The sequence below is a fragment of the Ovis aries genome, chromosome 8, assembly GCF_016772045.2.
Source record: "Ovis aries strain OAR_USU_Benz2616 breed Rambouillet chromosome 8, ARS-UI_Ramb_v3.0, whole genome shotgun sequence".
Classification (NCBI taxonomy): domain Eukaryota; kingdom Metazoa; phylum Chordata; class Mammalia; order Artiodactyla; family Bovidae; genus Ovis; species Ovis aries.
The window spans coordinates 10,782,383-10,802,847 of NC_056061.1; the positions used below are offsets into that span (position 1 = coordinate 10,782,383).

At 40.5% G+C, this 20,465-nt stretch overlaps 1 protein-coding gene and 1 pseudogene across 23 annotated transcripts in view; both read right to left on the reverse strand.

Annotated features, from left to right (window-relative positions):
* SNAP91 (synaptosome associated protein 91) overlaps nt 1-20,465 on the reverse strand; it is a 174,568-nt gene that overhangs the window by 30,956 nt on the left and 123,147 nt on the right. For 7 of the 23 annotated variants that reach the window (XM_060419408.1, XM_060419407.1, XM_060419406.1 and 4 more), the window contains one exon: nt 809-943. In XM_060419408.1, the coding sequence (XP_060275391.1) occupies nt 809-943 (135 nt within the window). Of the gene's footprint in view, nt 1-808; nt 944-10,866; nt 10,951-12,183; nt 12,268-12,702; nt 12,775-12,933; nt 13,012-13,257; nt 13,519-14,432; nt 14,541-20,465 lie in introns of all 23 variants that reach the window. The other 16 variants (XM_060419389.1, XM_060419388.1, XM_060419387.1 and 13 more) reach the window with 7 other exon arrangements.
* On the reverse strand, nt 8,256-10,246 carry LOC114116056 (tRNA (cytidine(32)/guanosine(34)-2'-O)-methyltransferase-like; annotated as a pseudogene).

A 20,465-nucleotide genomic window follows, 5' to 3' on the forward strand; every position in this document is an offset into this window, starting at 1 on the left:
AAATGACCATTTGTTTAGTTCCTGGAATACAGAAAGACTATTCAAAAATGCTGGCTCATAGGATTTATACAAAAGCTTCTGCTGATACTTATATCAAAAGTTTTATGGTTGCTATTATATATATATAAACAATACATATTTACCATACACACACCACTCTACAATAATTCTAAATTAAAAAAAGGACAGCATTCAACTCAGCACTGGCAATGGAAGCAACCAAATTGTCAGGCAGAGGATATAGTTGGGGGGTTTCTGAAACACGATTACCAAAAACTCACCAATTGAAAATTTGTAGTAGGGACCCAGCATGAGAAGAGTAGAATGGAAGAAAATACAAACAAAACGACAGCAGGATGAAAGGTTAAAGGCAGGCAAAGAATACTATCCGTGTCAACTTCATCAAACGGAGGGCCAGGCGAACTTCAGAGAGTGTAAGCAACAGCAGTGGGAGTGTCTACACACTGAGATACTGCACAAAGATTTAGCACAAAGTATTTGTTTTCCCTTAACTTTCTCCAAACCATGTGCATATAAGCTCATGCAAACAGATGACGAGCATGTTAAGTTAAATTTCTGCTAAAAAATAAAAACAAAACCAGAAAGGGACTGCAGGTTATTCTTAAAGCCACCAAAATGTATGGAAAATATTTACTTAGGTTACAGAAGGAGAGGTTTATTGAACAGTTTTAAAACCAGGTCTTCATTCAATATTTGCTTATAAATTTCCTGATATCACATGAACCTGAGGTGGTGCATTTTAGAAACAGAACAAATAAAAAGAATATTTGAAAAATCACTGCCTCACCTGAAGGATCAAAGGAGCTGCTGCTAGAAGTTGAAGGTGTTGTTCCAAAAGCTGCCTCAAAATTGGGCTGTAGCAGGTTATTCTGAGCTGGAGTCACTGGCGATGGAGAAGGAGCCATGAAAGAACCCCCAAATCCTGGGGAAAAATAGTTCCAGAAAAATATAAGCAGGAACAACTAAAGACAGGTAAAGGCCAATAAAACAGAGTCAGCAGAAGTAACAGAAGACCAAAAAGGTATTGAGTGCATATGGATGAGAAGGCAATGAAACACAGGTGGAATAGTTGTTCAAGCATCTCAAAATCTGACACGTAATAATGAGAGATTTAACTGGAAATCAGAGAGCACATAAGACTTTATGTCCCTCTTAAGAGAACCTGCAGCAATCCAATCTACCGTTATGATGGAGTACATAAAGCTGAGATGGTTCCACTATGGTTAAACTTCAGATAGTTATTTTTGTATTTAAATTTTATTTCTTCAAATCACAATACCAGGTTCCTCGAAAAGGCTTAGTTTACACATTGGCTCAGTATAATAATAAAATGCAGATCAGAAAAATATGCATATATCCTGCCATCAACTCCTTAATATATTTCTTATATGTTCCAGTCCCATTGCCGCCATTGACAAATTTAGGCTCACCCAATACAACACGAAGCGGCTTCCTGCCTCTAATCTGTAGCTCCTCCAACCTAGCCTTTACAGTGCAGCCAGAGTGATCTTTCTGAGTAGAAAATGCTGACGAAGTTACTTCTCTAATATCCTTCATGGGCTCCCCAGAACTTTCAGATTCATATAATGTGGGTTCCTTTATATGGCAAACAAGCACAAGCACATCTGTCTGTGGACCCATTTCTCCCCTCCCTGCAAACTCAGTTGCGGCCATAATATATCACGAGTCAAATACCAGCCCCAGGAGGACTTCTTTGCCTTCTACTGCCACCCACAGCTACCAGCCACAACAACCCTACCCCTCCCACACCTGGTATACGTGGGTGGTATGTCCTGCCTCTGTGTTCTCAGCATTGGTACATCTCCCCACCCTACCTGTACACCAAACTTTATTTTCACCCCAAGTCCCCACCCTGGGGATGGCTTTTTGGTGTCAGGAACTGTCTTTTTTCATCTTTTCCACGAATACTCAGTCAAACGTCTAAAACACTGAATTAACACTTATTGAAAGAAAGGTACTTTTGAATTTAGAAGGTGAGGAGAAAGCAGACTTCAAATTGTTTCTCTTTTGAAGCCTGGAAGTAAATCATTGCTCTCAATCAACAGACAGAAGCAGAGCTCACTGTATTGCTTCCGTACAAAAAGATGCAAGGATTCCCTGGTGGCTCAGACGGTAAAGGATCTGCCCGCAATCAGGGAGACCCGGGTTTGATCCCTGGGTTGGGAAGAGCCCCTGGAGAAGGAAATTGCAACCTATTCCAATATTCTTGCCTAGAAAATCCCATGGATGGAGAAGCCTGGTGAGCTACAGTCCATGGGGTCACATAGAGTCAGACACGACTGAGTGACTTCACTTTCACTTTCATGAAGAAAGTGACTCCTTAAGAAGACATTAGATGATGTCCTATTATCAAACATGTATCAAAATTAAAGAAGTCTTTTTTATACTCAGTTTGGGTATATATTTAACATATATATACATGTATTCTTTTCTCATCTAGCTATATCTTTTCTTCACAAAATGCTTGCCAAAAAACATAAAAGAATGCTTACAAAAAACCTTCAGCTTATACTTCGTAACAGTCAATTTATAATTTTGGAAGTGACTTCCACTGAAATTCTCCAGTTACTATTTCTAACCAGAAAGTCATGCTGTCCCTGGAAATGGATAGTGACATTGGCTTAGGTTTCCTTGTTTATGTATGAAAAAATGCAACTTGGAGAACTGTTACCTATTAGAAGATGCTCTCCAAAATTCATAGGGACTACCAGAAGTGATTTTAGCAGTATTCAACCGATTTAAGAATCATGTAACCTTCCTAAATGAAGATAAGACATCCTGTAGATATTTACAAATATCATAATGAAGCGAAGATGGGATCAATTCAGTTCAGTCACTCAGTCATATCCGACTCTTTGCGACCCATGAACCATAGCACGCCAGGCCTCCCCATCCGTCACCATCTCTGAGAGTCCACCCAAACCCATGTCCATTGAGTCGGTGATGCCATCCAACCATCTCATCCTCTGTCGTCCCCTTCTCCTCCTGCCCTCAATCTTTCCTAGCATCAGGGTCTTTTCCAATGAGTCAGATCTCCGTATCAGGTGGCCAAAGTATTGGAGTTTCAGCTTCAACATCAGTCCTTCCAGTGAACACCCAGGACTGATCTTGTTTAGGATGGACTGGTTGAATCTCTTTGCAGTCCAAGGGACTCTCAAGAGTCTTCTCCAACACCACAGTTCAAAAGCATCAATTTTTCAGCACTCAGCTTTCTTTACAGTCCAACTTTCACATCCATACTTGACTACTGGAAAAACCATAGCCTTGACTAGATGGACCTTTGTTGGCAAAGTAATGTCTCTGCTTTTCAATATGTTATCTATGTTGGTCATAACTTTCCTTCCAAGGAGCAAGCGTCTTTTAATTTCATGGCTGCAGTCACAATCTGCAGCAATCTTGGAGCCCAGAAAAATAGTTAGCCACTGTTTCCCCAGCTACTTGCCGTGAAGTGATGGGACCAGATGCCATGATCTTTGTTTTCTGAATGTTGAGCTTTAAGTCAACTTTTTCACTCTCCACTTTCACTTTTATCAAGAGGCTTTTTAGCTCCTCTTCACTTTCTGCCGTACGGGTGGTGTCAGCTGCATACCTGAGGTTATTGATATTTATTCCGGAAATCTTGATTCCAGCTTGTGCTTCCTCCAGCCCAGCATTTCTCATGATGTACTCTGCATAGAAGTTAAATAAGCAGGGTGACAATATACAGCCTTGATGTACTCCGTTTCCTATTTGGAACCAGTCTGTTGTTCCACGTCCAGTTCTAACTGTTGCTTCCTGACCTGTATACAGGTTTCTCAAGAGGCAGGTCAGGTGGTCTGGTATTCCTATCTCTTTCAGAATTTTCCATAGTTTCTTGTGATCCACACAGTCAAAGGCTTTGGCATAGTCAATAAAGCAGAAGTACATGTTTTTCTGGAACTCTCTTGCTTTTTCGATGATCCAGCAGATGTTGGCAATTGGATCTCTGGTTCCTCTGCCTTTTCTAAAACCAGCTTGAATATCTGGAAGTTCATGGTTCACGTATTGCTGAAGACTGGCTTGGAGAATTTTGAGCATTACTTTACTATAAGATGGGATAAATCCAATTATTTTTGAGGATATGACCATTTTGGTTTTAGGGAAGTTGGTTACTGTGTTAAGGCTGACTTCTTGGAAACATCCCCCACAAGTTGGAATACGGCAGTCGGAAATCTAGGCAAAGGGTGTGGTTCTCTTTGTTACAGGTGAACATGGAAACAACTGTACCTGACGCTCAGTTTCTTAAAATTTGGTCAAGAAAGGACAATTTATAATAGGGTCACAGCATATCAGTGTTGGAAAGGACATTAAGACCAGCTGATTCAATCCTATCTTTTCACAGCTAGAAAAGATGCAATGGGAAGTTAATATACCACCCGTGACTCAGTAATAAAAAGAGAAAAGCATATGCATTTACCCCAGGCTCAACTGCTTAGTGCTTCTGAGTTTCATAAGGTAAGGGGTTCATTCCCATAGATGAATAGATAACACTATTTAATGAAAAAAAAAATCACTGTTTTCTCTATGAAAGTGAAGGTTTAGCCAAAATTGGCATGAGGCTCACCAAAAGACAAGCACAATCTGAGCAATTTTTTTAGGTTGAACTATCTGAGCCACATACATTGCCAATATTCGACCATTTTGATCCTACAAAAATATCAATTTTATATCATTCAACCTAAGACATATATTCGCTCATTTAAGCCTCACAATCACTCCAGGAATTTTCATGAATGAGGAAACTGCAGCCAGAGAGGTTAAACAATTTGACTCAGGTGACCTGATGGCAAGTGCAGAACCAGGATTTCAGAAGGAATCTTCCAGAACCCTGGTTCTTCTCCACAATACTACTTGGCCTCTTTCCTACAGCCAGGAGTGAGGCCAGAGTTATCCCCTTCTGGTAGGTTTATAAAGTCAAAAGAGATCTGGAAAGATGGCTTTTCCCCATTTATACTCACTTCTTATGAAGCAGGTGCCTTCACAGACCTAGACTAATTACAAAGCTATAAAGTGATATAAAATAACCAACTGATTATTATGCTAAGGAAGAAAAATCTGTCGCTTTACTCTAAAGGAAGGGTTGAGCAGGAAAATGATAGGCATTAATAAGGAGTTTGGAGAACTCCTGTTAAGTGAAAAGTTTTAGAGACTTGGAGTACAGGTAAGGAGTAAGAGAACACTAATGATGACTTTTTCATTCTCTTTGGTTCTGAATCATATTAAGAAAGTCTGTGCAACTGAAAATAAAGTAATAACTACTAGGCTTCCTGCCTATATATATGTCTCAGATGTCCCGCAGACATGTTTGAGCTGTCCTACATAAATCACCAGCTGCAGACATACTGCCTTTTATCAAAGATGATCAGTCTTTTGAATGTATCTCTCTACAGGGGAATGGCCTACACACTTAATGAAGTTCTATTAATAGAGACATATCAAAACTGACAGTCATCATCTGCACACATCACTTGGGTCAAGGGAGGACCATGTTAAAATTATTGGTAGATAAATACACTCCCACACACATTTCCCCACACTCACATGTGCTCTATTATGTTAAAGATGCTATCATTTCCTTTATTCTCAGTGGTACAGGTATTAAGTCCATTTACTAAAATCAATCTGAGAGAGTCAATATTTCTAAGAATAACAGCCTGAGAACCTTCTGTCTGTTCTGTTTCTGACCCCCAGAGATGAAATAATTGGTCCTCTATAGACCATACCAGTTAGTGGGAACTGTTATTAATTGCACACTGAAAGTTTTTATAGTTTAAATCAGTTCAAGGACTTCTGTGGCCCTGAAAAGCTACCTGTGCCATATGGTTAACAGAAAATGCAAAACTATGAAAGGTCTCCCTCCTACTGCAGGATGTTATTCTCCCAAACCTGTGGAATTAAAACTAGGAACAGGCACAGACCTATGCTAATACAGATTATGGTGCTGTCATCCCAGAATTGTCTCTTATGGAAGAAAATGCTTTCCCTGTTTGAGGTCAACCTCAGAAGTTAGGCATATCCCTCAACATACCTAACCTCCTTTAATAGTCCATTTTTACACGGCCATCCAGGAAACTCTCTCCATCTTTCAAACATCTGTATCTTCAGTTGGTATCTCATGGGAGGAATTTGACGGTTTTACTCTTCACTGGGTGAAATAACATTTCATTTGGTATAATAATTCTCAAGTTTCTAGCCAGACTCTGTCTGAGATGTGGGTGATACCTGTATCCCACAAGCAACCTCAATGTCTTGGAGAGATTTATTCTGTTAGCCTGTCCTCCTTGGACAAAGAAGTTGCCTCTTCTAGAATGTTCTCTAGTTTCACCACACTAGGTACACCAAATAGAACCTGAAATTTTTACTCAAGGAGAAGACTAAGGTGATATTTTACTCACAGTTCAATTCTGGAATTGCAATTATGTCATAGCTCTAGAAGTAAATTAAATGAATAACAACTAGTTTTTCTGGGATATGTGTCCTTTCAAGACATTATGCATTTAGTCTTTGTTTTTGAGTTTTAAATTACACAATTAAATTTTCTGGGGGGTTGCTACAATATATTAATTTTTTTATTAGTACATCAAGTTATAAGATCTTATTCACTAAAAACAATGTGAAAAGACAACCCTCAGAATGGGAGAAGAAAAGCTATGGCCAACCTAGACAGCATATTAAAAAGCAGAGACATTACTTTGCCAACAAAGGCCCATCTAGTCAAAGCTATGATCTTTCCAGTAGTCATGTATGGATGTGAGGGTTGGACTATAAAGAAAGCTGAGGGCCGAAGAATTGATGCTTTTTAACTGTGGTGTTGGAGAAGACTCTCGAGGATCCTTTGGACTGTAAGGAGATCAAACCAGTCAGTCCTAAAGGAAATAAGTACTAAATATTCATTGGAAGGACTAATGCTGAAGCTGAAATTCCAATACTTTGGCCACCTGATGCGAAGAACTGACTCACTGGAAAAGACCTGATACTAGGAAAGATTGAGAGCAGGAGGAGAAGGGGATGACAGAGGATGAGATGGTTGGATGGCATCGCCGACTTGATGGACATGAGTTTGAGCAAGCTCCAGGAGTTGGTGATGGGCTGGGAAGCCTGGCATGCTTCCATGGGGTCTCAAAGAGTTGGACACAACTGAGCAACTGAACTGAACAGGATGCGAGAAATAAAAGTAAATGAAACAATTGACAAAGAATTAATTTTTCAAATATAGAAGCAGCTCATACAACTCAAAATCAGAAAAACACAGCTCAAGCAAAGAGTGGGAAAAAGAACTAAAAAGGCATTTCTCCAAAGACGACACACAGATGACGAAGAAACACATGAAAAGATGCTCAACATCACTCACCATTAGAAAAACGCAAATGAAAACTACAATGAGATACCACCTCACACCAGTCAGAATGGCCATTGTCAAAAAGTCTACAAACAATGCATGCCAGAGAGCATGTGGAGAAAAGGGAACCCTCTTGCACTGCTGGTAGGAATGTAAACTGATACAGCCACTATGTAAGATGGTATGGAGATCCCTTAAAAAGCTAGGAATAAAACCACCATATGACTCAGCAACCCCACTCCTAAGCATATACCTGAAGGAACTAAAACTGAAAAAGACACGTATACCCCAATGTTCACTGCAGCACTATTTACAATAGCTAGAACATGGAAGCAACCTAGATGTTCATTCACAGATGAATGGGAAAAGAGGCTGTGGTACATATATACAATGGAATACCATCAGCCATAAAAAGAAACACATTTGAGTCAGTTCCAAAAAGTTGGACGAACCTAGAGCCCATAGCACAGTGAAGCAAGCCAGAAAGAGAAATACAAACATCATATGGATACAAACATATATGGAATCCAAAAAGATGGTACTGATGAATTCACTTTCAGGGAAGCAATGGAGAAACAGACACAGAGAACAGACCCATGGACATGGGGGAGTGGGGGAGGGACAGGGTGAGAGGTATGCAGAGAGCAATATGGAAACCTACAATACCACATGTGAAATAGACAGCCAACGGGAACCTGCTGTATGACCCAGGGAAGTCAAACAGGGGCGCTGTGACAATTCCTGCGACAAGGGTGCGATGTGGAGGGAGCTGGGAGGGAGGGGACCTTGGGGCACCTATGGCTGACCCCACCTATGGCTGACCCCTGTTGATATATGTCAGAAAATCACAAAATTCTGCAAAGCAAGTATCTTTTAATCAAAAAGACAAATTTTTTAAAAAAGATCTTATTTAAAGTAGTGACCAATGTGAACAGTATTTCAAGATGTCCACAACTATAACATAACATTAAATAAGTAACTGTGACCTCTTTTGGTGGAAAAGTTGCAAACACTGCTTTTACTACTGTAAAAGTAATTTTACAATTCTGATTTGCTGCCAGCATTCAGATTCTGGAGTAAAGCTAAAATTTAAGTTAGTGAAAATAAAAATGTAATGTTTCTCTCCATCAAGTTCACAGATACCCCTGCCTTCTACCCAAGGTTAAGAACCCTACTTGTTCAGGGTGCATTCTGGACATATTCAGGACCCATGGCTGGAAAGATTTAGAGAATAAGCAGGACCCCGCTCAAGAATCCCCTCTGTGGTGAAGATGGACATTCTGGGATGTTTCTTTCCTCCTATTTGTGGCAGCTGCTGGAGTTCCCACTTGGAGTTTGTATGTTTAGACCAGTTGAGGAGATATTTGAAAACAAGTTCATCAACTCAAGTTCTGGTTTTCTTGACAGCAAACAGCTTCCCAAGTCCTTATCAGATTGTCGGCTAACTTAACACGTTAAGAGGAATAATTCACTCCACTGTCTTCCACCTCAGAGGGCTGCAGGGTGCGGTGCTGTGGAGCAGCCAGGGACCGGGGCCTCCTGTCCACTGTGCTCATGGGGCAGTCCTGGGGGCGGATCTCCTTGTCCTTGGTCAGCTGCCCTTTCTTCTTCAATGTGCACGCCTCCTGGTAGGGTGGTGAGATGGGGGGGGGGGCTGCCTAGGTGGAGTGCACTTGTATTCTGAGCTGTCCTCTAGGTCCAGTTGGTAACTACAGTCTGAATCATAGGCGCTCAGGTCCCCAGAGATCACAAATGGCACAATGATGTAGCTGGGGCCATCCAACTGGTTGAAATCAAAAGAGTGATCCAGCAAGGGTTTGGGCAGGTCTGGCAGGAAGCCCTCAGTGGGGTCGTAACCCTTACAGACAGCAAAGGCCTCGATGCTGGAATTTCGGCTGCTCCTGGGCTTGGCACATAGCACGCTGGAGAAAACACGCAGCTGGCTGTAGATCCGTGTCACATCCCGGCCTCAGAAGATCTTGGCCACAAAGCAGCCCCCTGGCTTCAAGACGTGCATAGCAAGGTTCAGAGCAGCTAGGGGGAGCTGGGACTGGATATACTTATCAACATTATTGAGGCCGGTTACATCAGGAGCCCCGTCACACACCACTAGGTCCGGGGGCAGTCTTCAAAGTGCTGGATGATCTCCTTGGCAGTGGACAGCTGGGTGATATCCCCCTGGATCTGTAACACACCTGGTAGTGGAGCCATTGTCTGAAGGTCCACAGCCACCACATGGCCAGAACCCTGGCCCCCAATCTTCTGGCTCAGCGCTTGGCTCCAGCTGCCTGGGGCCGCACACAGGTCAATCGCCCGCATCACGCCTTGGAAGAGCTGGAATTCCTCGTCAAGTTGTAACAGCTTGAAGGCACTGCGGGCGCGCCAGCCTTTCTCCTTGGCTAGGTGACAGTAGACATCTCGCTTGTCCTTTGACGACCGTCCCATCTCACACACCGTTTGCCCAGGGGCCTGTCAACAGTAAGCTCAAACTTTTGGAGTGGGGAGAAGAGGAACGAAGACAGCCGGTCCGTGAGCAGCACAAGCCTCGGCGAGAGCGCAAGCCCGGGAAAAGTCGTAGGTTGTCGGTTTATTTTCCTTAGTCACTCCGAAAGCCTGTTGCGCATGCCTAATGGGGACCAGAGTATGCCACGCCTGTCATCGTGGAACACAGTGGCTCGTGCGAAGGCATAACAGACCTGAACTTACCACACGAGCGCCGGCATCTTATGGCGACGTAGCCAGTCTGACGAACTGCCGTTCCCAACATGCAATGGGCGCGAGCAGAGCCACCGGTCTCGCACAGCGAGGCAGAAACATCGCGAGGAACAAGAACTCATATACTAATTTTTGATAGTGCTTTCTCCCCAATTTTGAGATGCTCCTTAATTTTTGGTAAGATCTCTAAAAGTCATTTTTAACATTTAGTTATGCTATATTTTTATTGCATTTCCTTTTGTATTTACATATAATTTTATTCACTCAAAAAGCATTGTAAAGCAATTATATTCCAATAAAAAAAAAAGAGGGGAAAAAAAATCTAACCAATGGTGGAAATGTAGAAAAGCTTCTCCTAAGAGTATTCACATATTTCAGACCTAACTGTCAAATATCATGGTACCTTTCCCACAAATTCCTTTAAAAAAAGGAGGGGGCAATACAAGATAAAAATTGCTGAATTAAGCATATTATTTCTTTAATAAAAAACATGCTAACTGAAAGTAAGGCATACTAAGAGCATCTAGTGAGCTGCAGGGGTGGCTTGCATATAACTGTGATTTTAAGACCAATTTCATCAACTCCAGGGAAATAATCAACTTTCTATTATACAATGTCTTATTTTCAATTTCATGTCTAAAAGGAAAAGAAGACATGCACCTTGAAATTTATATATTATCTGTTACTTATAAAAATATATCCAAACTTAACTTTCATATAAAATACTATTTTATTTTAATGCAATTAATTACCAGCTAGTAGGTCTGCCGATGCTGACGAGCTAGAAGCAGCCTGAGGTGCAGGTTGGGGTTCAGAAGCACTACTTCCGAATGCATCTACCCATTATCCATTATGCAGCAAAAAAGTAAAAGAGTGTAAACAGTGAGTAAGGGAAGTGATTTGCTGAAAAATGCACAGACATGACACTCTGTGGTAAGCTTGTCTCCTGTGGATATGTGAAATGACTGAATGGATTGAATTATGCCCTGACCAGTTCATTCTCTCAGAAGAAGAGTTCTAGGATACTTAAAAATTAACACCTCTTTGTAAGAGTAAGAAAATTATTTTTCTTCTTTTTTAACGGGCTAAATCCTATAATCTGTCAAAACAGGATCAAAGTTTTAAAGCTTTTTGCTCAAAGCAAAGAATCCCCTCCCATTAGAACTCTATTAAACAAAATTTAACAAACTTAATTCAGGCAGCAGCTGCCCTGCTTGTATCAAAGTTTAATGATTTTGCCACAGGTTTTGAGCCTCTGAATATCACAAAGTGTGACACCTTTGTACCTCTCATATTCCTTTCATGACACTCACCATAAAGTGTCAATGTATCCTACTATTCAATGTGGGTTTCACTTGCTAAGGATGATATTTTAGCCCACAGCATACACATTTATGGAAATCCATAAAGAAATCACTCCAAACGTGGACTTTCCCCAATAAATTTATTGCTAACAGAAGACACTGAATGTATCATCCAAATGAGTAGTTCTAGAGTTAACTCAGTACATCTGCCTTTCTTCCAATAGCATACAGGAAAAGAAAAATGCATTTAAGTCAGTGAAACATCTTCTAGTTCTCTGGGAGGATTTAGCAACATTAAACTCAACATAAATAAACACTATGGAATAATGCAATACATCTAGAGCTTATGCTTTCAATTCTGACTGGCTTATCTTTTTTCAATTCCAAATTATCTATGTTTATATTGCTTTAAAGAACTTGGAAACGTTGATTTAGCTGACAGATCAGGATCACCAAGGAAGAGCAGTAGCAGGAAATTCCAATCAGTTGATTCTACATGAGGATGAATGAAAAGTTAAAAACACAAGACTGCAAAAGAAAAATCATCTGGTTTTGTTAGGACATGCACTAAAAAATAGGATGAGCTGATGAGGATGAAGATGATGATGACAAAGAAATGGAAAGATCTTAAAAACCTAAGTTCACATTTAAAAGATGAAAATAACTTCACATAGTCAAAAGAAAAAAAAATGAAGTACGAAATCTCAAAACTATTCTGGGGTGGGGGAAGGATTTTGTGAGTGTTGAAGGTGGAGAGATACGCACCCCCAAAAAGGTCTATCACACCTGAAGAATCCACTTTTGCTGGCGAGGCAGTGGTTGCAGGAGATGGTGCTACAAACGTATCCACTGGAGCAAAGCACATAACAGGACAAAGGGCACGTCACCCAAAGGAAAATGAAACCCTGAGCCTTGACAAATAGCTTCCTGAGATTTCATGCTGAATAGCAGGAAGATCTATCCTCTTAAGTTAGACAGGCTTAACAGTTAAGTAAAAGCCAACAGATTTAAAAATACATATTTCACTGAAGAAAATAAAACTTGACCCCCCTGAGGTCACAGGATGTAGTGTGAAAAAGAGTTTTTCTCTTTCCAGTTGGTAGCAGATTTGAAATACAGGGGGTCATCAATTGGGGATGGACCAAAAATGAGATTTTTAAGTGAATTTTGAGTGTAAAAGAACTCAAGACAACCCTCATATTTTTGCATTTGTCTTTCCGCACATAACCCCCACCCCCACCACTAAAACATCTCGGAAGGCTTGACCTTGGCAGAAACACTCACCGGATAGGAGGTCAGCAGTGAGAGAGCTCTCAGGCACAGGAGAGGCCCCTTGTGGTGGAGAGGAGAAAGCATCTTCCCAGAGTAAAACAAACCAAAACCAAGCAGAAGTGAGTAGAGAGCTGAAATCACAGTCAGAAATCTAACAAGTGCATTATCACAGGGGTGGACAAAGGGCTTTTGCATGAAATCATCGAGGCAAACTCACATAAAGAAAGGGGGCTTTGGCTTTACCTGTCCCAAACAGGTCTATGCTAGGAGCAGCCTCTGGCTTAGGCGCGGGGGCGACTTCAGGAGCAGACTCAAACAAATCTAAGACCAAGAACATACATGCCTTTACTCAACGGGACGGACCCGCCAGAAACCGCCTCTTTCCAGTTGCGGTGAGCACTTTTGGAAGAGTTCTGAAACGAGCTGCAAATGGTTGCTGGAGAACCATTTCATGACACAGACATCATGCAGTCAAGAGTTGCATATGCAGGACACCGCAAGGATCGGAATACAATCCACCGGGTGGCAAGAGTTCAATGACATCGACAATGACAACAAAAAAATTACCACCAAAGATATCTAGAGCAGGAGGAGCGGAGGTGGTGGTGGCGGAAGTGGTGGCAGTGGTGGCGGCGGCGGTGGTGGCAGCGGTAGTGGCAGCGGTGGCAGCTGCGACGGCGGGAGCAGGAGAAGGAGCAGTGGCGGGAACCGGAGGGGCTGTGCTAGCTGTAGGGGTAACTACAGGAACACTGGTCTCAGGTGGCTTCATTGCAAAGAGGTCCAGCTCAGGTGCAGCCTCTGCACTACCTTCAGACGGGGCAAAGGGGTCTTGGGGAAAGGAAAGTGGAGACACACACACAGCATCAGTAAGGAAACAGGCAAGAGAGCAGCGTTATAACTACAGGGACCAAGACACCTGGCACAGATATTCACAAGCTAGCTAGGCTTTAGGCTGCTTGCTAGGCATTAGCTGCTGGCTAGGCATTAGGCTGCTTGCTTTCAGCTAGTACCCTACTAGTGGGGGTCAGTGATTAGCATGTTCTTCTAAAGAGAAAAGAAAATCTAGCAGGTACCACGAATTCAGAAAACAGAAATTGAAACACTTAACAAGTATTTGTCAGATTAGACTACAGTCTAGGATTGGAGACTGTTATTTTTTAAATGCTCACTTAATCTGGTCAACTTGGTAGCTTGGAAGATTCATGAAAACATGCCTATATATTGGAATTCAGTGTTACAAAAAGAGTACAATACATTGATAGCATTTATGGTTGTTGTTGAGTTGCTAAGTCGTCTTGGACTCTTTACCCCATGGATTATAGCCCATCAGGCTCCTCTGTCCATGGGGTTTCCCAGGCAAGAATACTAGAGTGGGTTGCCATTTCCTCCTCCAAGGGATCTTCTCAACCCAGGAATCGAACCCACGTCTCCTGCATTTCAGGCAGATTCTTTACCACTAAGCCAACAGGGAAGTCCATCAGTAAGCATTAGAGGGAACAAAAACATTAAGGCAGCATACTTGCAGTGACAAAAATTGTCAATCTTGAGAAATTGTCAATTTTGGTAAGTATGCCCTTCATTTTCTTAATGTTTTAAGTGTCAGCATTCTTCATTCTGTTAGGAGGAGTGATCTTTTATGCTCGGAAGAAAGTAAAATTAGAAACACAGAGGGCCATGTCTAGCTACGGGGGTTTCACATCAGGACAAAACGACAACAGACGGGCTCAGGGTTGGAAACCCACCATTTCCTGAACAAGCATCAAGTGCCGCTGCTACGGGGGTTGGGGGGGCCGGCGCAGTGGCCCCTTCGGATGCTGTAGGGGCCTCCCCGGGAGAAGCTGCAAAGGCATCTTGGGTGCAGGTTTTAAAACAAAAGAAATGAAAGGGATAAAAAGAGAAGAAAAATATAGTAAAAGAACCAAGTTAAATTGCAAAGAAGGCTCCCTTATACAACATGAATTCTTAAAATGCATTTTTACAGCCCATGCACTATTGGCAGTCACAGAACAATGACTCCTGGCGCCCCTTCATGTTGGTTACATGCAAAGTGGTGCAGTGTGGAGCCTCTGAGACCTGTGAGGATCCAAAGGGTAACAGGATTCTCATTGTATAAGGGCTCTAAGAAGCATGTTTTATGCATCACTAGAAAGTAATGGATGTGAAAATTAAAACACAAAAATTACTTTCTTAGGCAGTTTGAGACATTGAGCTTTCATTATTTATATACTATGTTACTACGATGTCTCTGACTCATGGTTTCTAGCAAGCATGGATGTCCTCTTTAATGCCAATAAAATTAAATATAAAATGACATAAACCATTTAAATTTAAATTTTCTTTTATAGTCTAGGCAAAATCGCACTGTTAACATGACATATATAAATATTCATAAGTTAAACTTTCATTATCCCTGAGAAACATTTTCAGACACAACCAAGGATCTGCTTTAAAGAACTAAAGAAAAAAAATTAGGAGATGATGCCATAATGCCTTTATTTTGACTTAAATTTATGGCTATTTTCAAATACTGCATTGCTCTAGTTATGTGGAAAATTACCTGTTTTCAATGAACTAAAAATATAGTTTCATGTTTTGAAACTACAAGTATGTAACTGTTTATAGTAAATAATGATACTATACAGTAGATCCATTAACATACAGGCAGCCTCCATTTATAAATGCCCAATTTATAAATGGCTGATGTGTGCAAAGGATCCCAAATGTGTTTCTGTCAACACACCATGTTAATTATGGTAAAATTAGTTTTACCTGGAGTTTTCAAAGAAACCCTTTCATTCCAAAGTACAAAAGGAATGAAGTTATCATAAATATGACCTGCCTAGAAGAAATTCTTGGAAAGTGGGGACCAAAAAGTACCTGCCACTTACCTGCTAGGCTTATATCCTAAACTGCTGCCTTCTGCAATACTTACCAGCGTTCCCTAGAACATTGCTCCTCCAGCCATTAAAAAGAATCTGTCAAACAAAATGCTACCCAGTATTTCCCCTTTCTCAGAGATTTACCTGGTCTATTAAGCGGTAGGAAATCCTACAGTCAGGACACTTGTTTCTCAGTTTAACCCAGAGTGTTTCAAATGGATCTGAGTATGAGACACACTATGGTAACATCCTGAAACCCAGCATTAACAAATGTTAAGCATTAGAGACCCACGTGGGTTAAAAGGTTCTTTACAAAAATACCAATATCGCTGGAATAGACAAAGGACAATCATATGTTACAGTTTGATTTGATTTGATTGCTTCTCACAGCTACACTGAGGGAATACATTCTGGTAAAGGTCAGTCAAGGGAGATGGTGAGTAATAACAATGGCATAGGAGAAAAACACTTGGGGATAGGACAGACAGCCTCCCCCAGATGCCATGTTAAAGATACTATCACAGAAGACTTAGGGCAACATGAAAGCACTAAGAACTGGGGCCAACAGTCTAAGAGAAGGTTTGTTATTGTTCAGTCACTAAGTCATGCCCGACTCTGAAATCCCATGGACTGCTGAAAATATTTTGCCATGAGTCAGGTCTGTTTTCTTTCTAGTCTTATAAAATCTGGAACTGAGGATAGTGTGATTGGAAGCAATAGAAACAGTAATAGCAGTCACTATTTGTGTGCCAGTCACTAGGTAAATATTTCATTGAAATTATTACATTTAATTCCTACAGCTCTCTTGGGATGTAAGTTCTATATTCTCCACTTTGTAGATAAGAGAATGGAAACTTGTAAACTCTGAGGATTTGCCCAAGGTTTGGCAAATGGTGGAGTCAGGATTTGGCTGTAAGCTGTCTGACTGAAGTTTGTGTGGTTAACCACTCTACTGTGATGAACTGTGCCACTTTCTACTATACTGTCCCCTCCTTGTAGTATTGAATTAAGTATCAGTTACATCAGTGCTATTGGCTTCCCTGGTGGCTCAGATGGTAAAGCATCTGCCTACAATGTGGGAGAGACCCGGGTTCGATCCCTGGGTCAGGAAGATCCCCTGGAGAAGGAAATGGCAACCCACTCCAGTACTCTTGCCTGGAAAATCCCATGGACAGAGGAGCCTGGTAGGCTACAGTCCATGGGATCACAAAGAGTCGGACACAACTGAGCGATTTCACTTTCTTTCTTCCTTTCTACATCAGTTGTGAGTTCAAACAAGTATTCACGGGTGTGCCTCTTTAATGATCACTTCTGTGTAAGCAGATGAAACCCATATTTACAGCTATATCTTCAGGAAAGGTGGTTTTTTATTTTTCCCCTCTCAGCAAGACATCTCCTTTTAATGCTTCTCTGAAACTAAACATAAACTTAACTCCTCTACTACTGTCAAAACTGCTCTTAAACCAAGCACCCCCAGCTGCTCCAGCCCATGGCTTTTAAGTCCTCCCAGCACAGGAGATGGAGACGTGAATGAATGAGTCTGGATGATCCCAACCCCACAGCCACTGTATGACTGTAGCCATGCAAGGAGCCCTGAGAGATAACTGTCCAGCTGAGCTCAGCAGACCCCCAAGACTGTGAGACTGTGAGAGATAATAAAGCAATTATGATGTTGTTTTCTAAAAAACAATAAACTTCTTAGCTACCCAGGTTTCTTTCATAGTCGATGGCAGCATTATCCTTCCAGCATTGAAAGCTAAAACCACCTCCAATCTAGTTCTCTTTCCATTGTTACCCACTCACAGTTCCTGTCTACATTCTGCCAATTACCAACCCCTGCTATTTCTAGGAAATGCGTGTTCCTGCTTTTCTACAGTTATGGACTTGGTCCAGTCTTACCCAGAAAACCAGTCTCTCAGACATTGTGCAGACTAGCCTTCTCTTCCTTCTGGCAACACAGGAAGAATTTCCCCCCTAAATTTTTATCATGTGCCTGACTTCCTATGTGAAAATTTCTTACTGCTCTTGTCCTCCCCAGGCTGAACTATCCCTCCCTGTCTTCTCCAGCCACATAAGCCATCTTTAAATCACATACGTGGCTCAAAGGTTTCAATCATTCTCAACATCTTGAGCCCAAAAGTCACCAGCATTTCATTTTCTTTCCCAGAGGTCTCAGATTATAACATTCTTCCATTAAGTCTAGTTGTAAGGGCTTATACTTAAGCATTGATTTTAAGGAAGGTTAATTAACAAGTTTGTTAAGCAGCCCGTACAAATGAAGTCAGGCTTGGGAAGCAAGTTCTTTGGTTTTCCAGCCACTTGGCTCTGTGCTTGCAGCCTACCATCTTCATGCAGGATGCTCACAAATTAACACAGTTGACTGAAAGGGTATCCTGGCAAATGCAAGAGGAATTAGCACCAATTTAGCATTGCACTGCTTAGAAAAACACTGTGTTGTTAAAAAAAAAAACTAATATGCTGTTGTTGCTAAAGTTTACATCAATGAAAAATAGAATATTTTAAAAAATTTTGTGTTTTCTCTTAATATTTGTTTTATTAATTTTTTAAAGCACAACACTGCCTTGCAGTCCTGTTCTGCCTGACCAGAGAAGACAGATTTTATTTTTTTAAAAGTTCCTTTTAAAACAATAAAGCATTTAGCACAGATAATGTTTCTTAAAAAATGTTTTTAATGACTTACACTGAAATGACTAAAACACTATGTAGGTATCAATCTGAGTATTTCAAAATAACAGATAGTCCCTATTTTTCAAATCTGTGATGAAAATATAAGGCTAAAATGCACAGAAAAATTTAATGTTTAATATTTCATATTCCCGAAAATTTAAAAATTAGTCATTTTAAAATGCATTAATCCTATTTCCAAAGTCTATTTAATCCTGGTAGCCATGTTAACCTCATAGAGGCATATTTTAAAGTCATATACATGAAATAACTGATGCTCTTATTAATCAAAAGTTCTACCACTTGCTCATTTTAAAGATACATTTATTTTAAATGGCCACACAACATCACCGGAGAGATTCTAGTTTGAATTTTAATTTAAAGTCCTACCTCTAGATGATTTCTTTTAAATCCAGAAAGAACATGAAAGAAACCAGGGAATATCACTGAAAACTACTAACATAAAACATACAGTGAAACACATAAATCTATGAACATAAAGGTTAGAGATTTTACAGCTACCAGTGACCAGGAGACGGTTTATAGAATTACAAAGATTAGCAAAAATAACTGTAATGAGATTTGCAGAGATACTCATCTCCTCAGCCTCCAGCCAGATGACTAGAAAGGATATTGGTGAAATTAGAGAAGAGCTTCCATTCTTTGGCATTAAGTAATATGATTTGCTACAGTACTGACCTTTTAAACTTGTACTGCAGGAGAAAGAATGACATCATAAAAATATTTCCAAACATACAGATTCTTCTGCTTGATGGATGTCATCAAAGCAGTAATGATCAGCACAAACAGCATAATGGGACAAAGAATACTTCTAAGAAATATCTTAGGCTTTAGAGGACCATGAGAGAAGCAAGATGGAGCTGACTGACTTCTTATAGGCAATTAAGCTCCTTCTAATGGACTGAAAAACAAAAATCTGAATAGCTAAAGGAACAGAAATGTTTACATACAAAATACCACCCTGCTCATATTTTTTCTTGAATTTTCCTGTTAGCATAAGCCTATGAGAAACCAACCATACTCAAGATCAATCATGGGGGAAGAAGGAGGGGATGAAGAAGTTCATTTTATAAATGTAAACTAAAACTCTAATTTCTGGTCTCAAAAGTTATACAGGCATGATGAAAAACTAACTTTCTCTGGCAAATAATTCTTTATAATAAATTATTTAAGAATCTGAAAATCCCTTCTACTTTTTTTTTAATAAAAGCAGATTTTTTTCTGTAATAGCATGGCAGTGCAGCAAGGCAGCAGCAAATTGCCTCACATGAAACAGAGGCAACAATGCAGTGTCAAGCTGAGGACTCCTTGTCTTAGACACCGTTGGCGAGCTTCAGAGAGTGGGGCACACAGCAGTGTTACATGATGGTATGTAAGTGTATGTTCCCAGGGGAATTTATAAACTCTGCTAGAACCTGCCAAAACTCTCTTGCCCCCACCACATTGTTTGCATCCTCTGATTTCTTTTCTTTTCTTTTTTTTTTTGCATCCTCTGATTTCTTTACCATATTCTCAAAATGCCCTGGGAAAGATGTTATGTTGAAATGAAAAAACACAAAACTATGATGATTGTAACACTATTCAATGGACACATCTAAAATGAGCACTTCTCCAGGTTTGGACATAAGCACCACTCAAGATGGGAAGATGTAAATAAAGTGGCTTCAGATGGTTCAATGGGTCCAGACATGTTATACTGGCAGAGCCTAGGATATCTGACTCAGGCTTACAGCTGTAAATCAACTCTGTCAGAACTTACATTTGTATGGAAAAAAATATTTTCAGACTATCATTCAAAGTCTGCTATAAACCTGTTTTCAATCAGCTTTGCAAGTACTGATTCCAGTGATCTCTCAAAGTTCTGAAGCCAAAGATAATCCAAATCTTTGCTTGCAAAGAACAAGCTTAAGGTTGCAAAAATGGATGTCCTTAAACTCTTTTCAAAGACCTCTAGGTCTGAACTTTTAGAGGACTTTTTGTCTTAAAACTTAAAAAATAACTTAGACCAGAATTTCTCCTCCCATATTCCCCAAATATTTTTTTCCTTCTCAGCTAGTACAAATCTAAAAAGAAATTCCAAAAACCCAATCCTAAATATGGGAGGATAGAAGGATCTGAGACCACCCTTATAGATACTGCAGGGCTGGAGCCCATAGATGGGACAAGAGTCCTAATAGTGACTTAAATCCT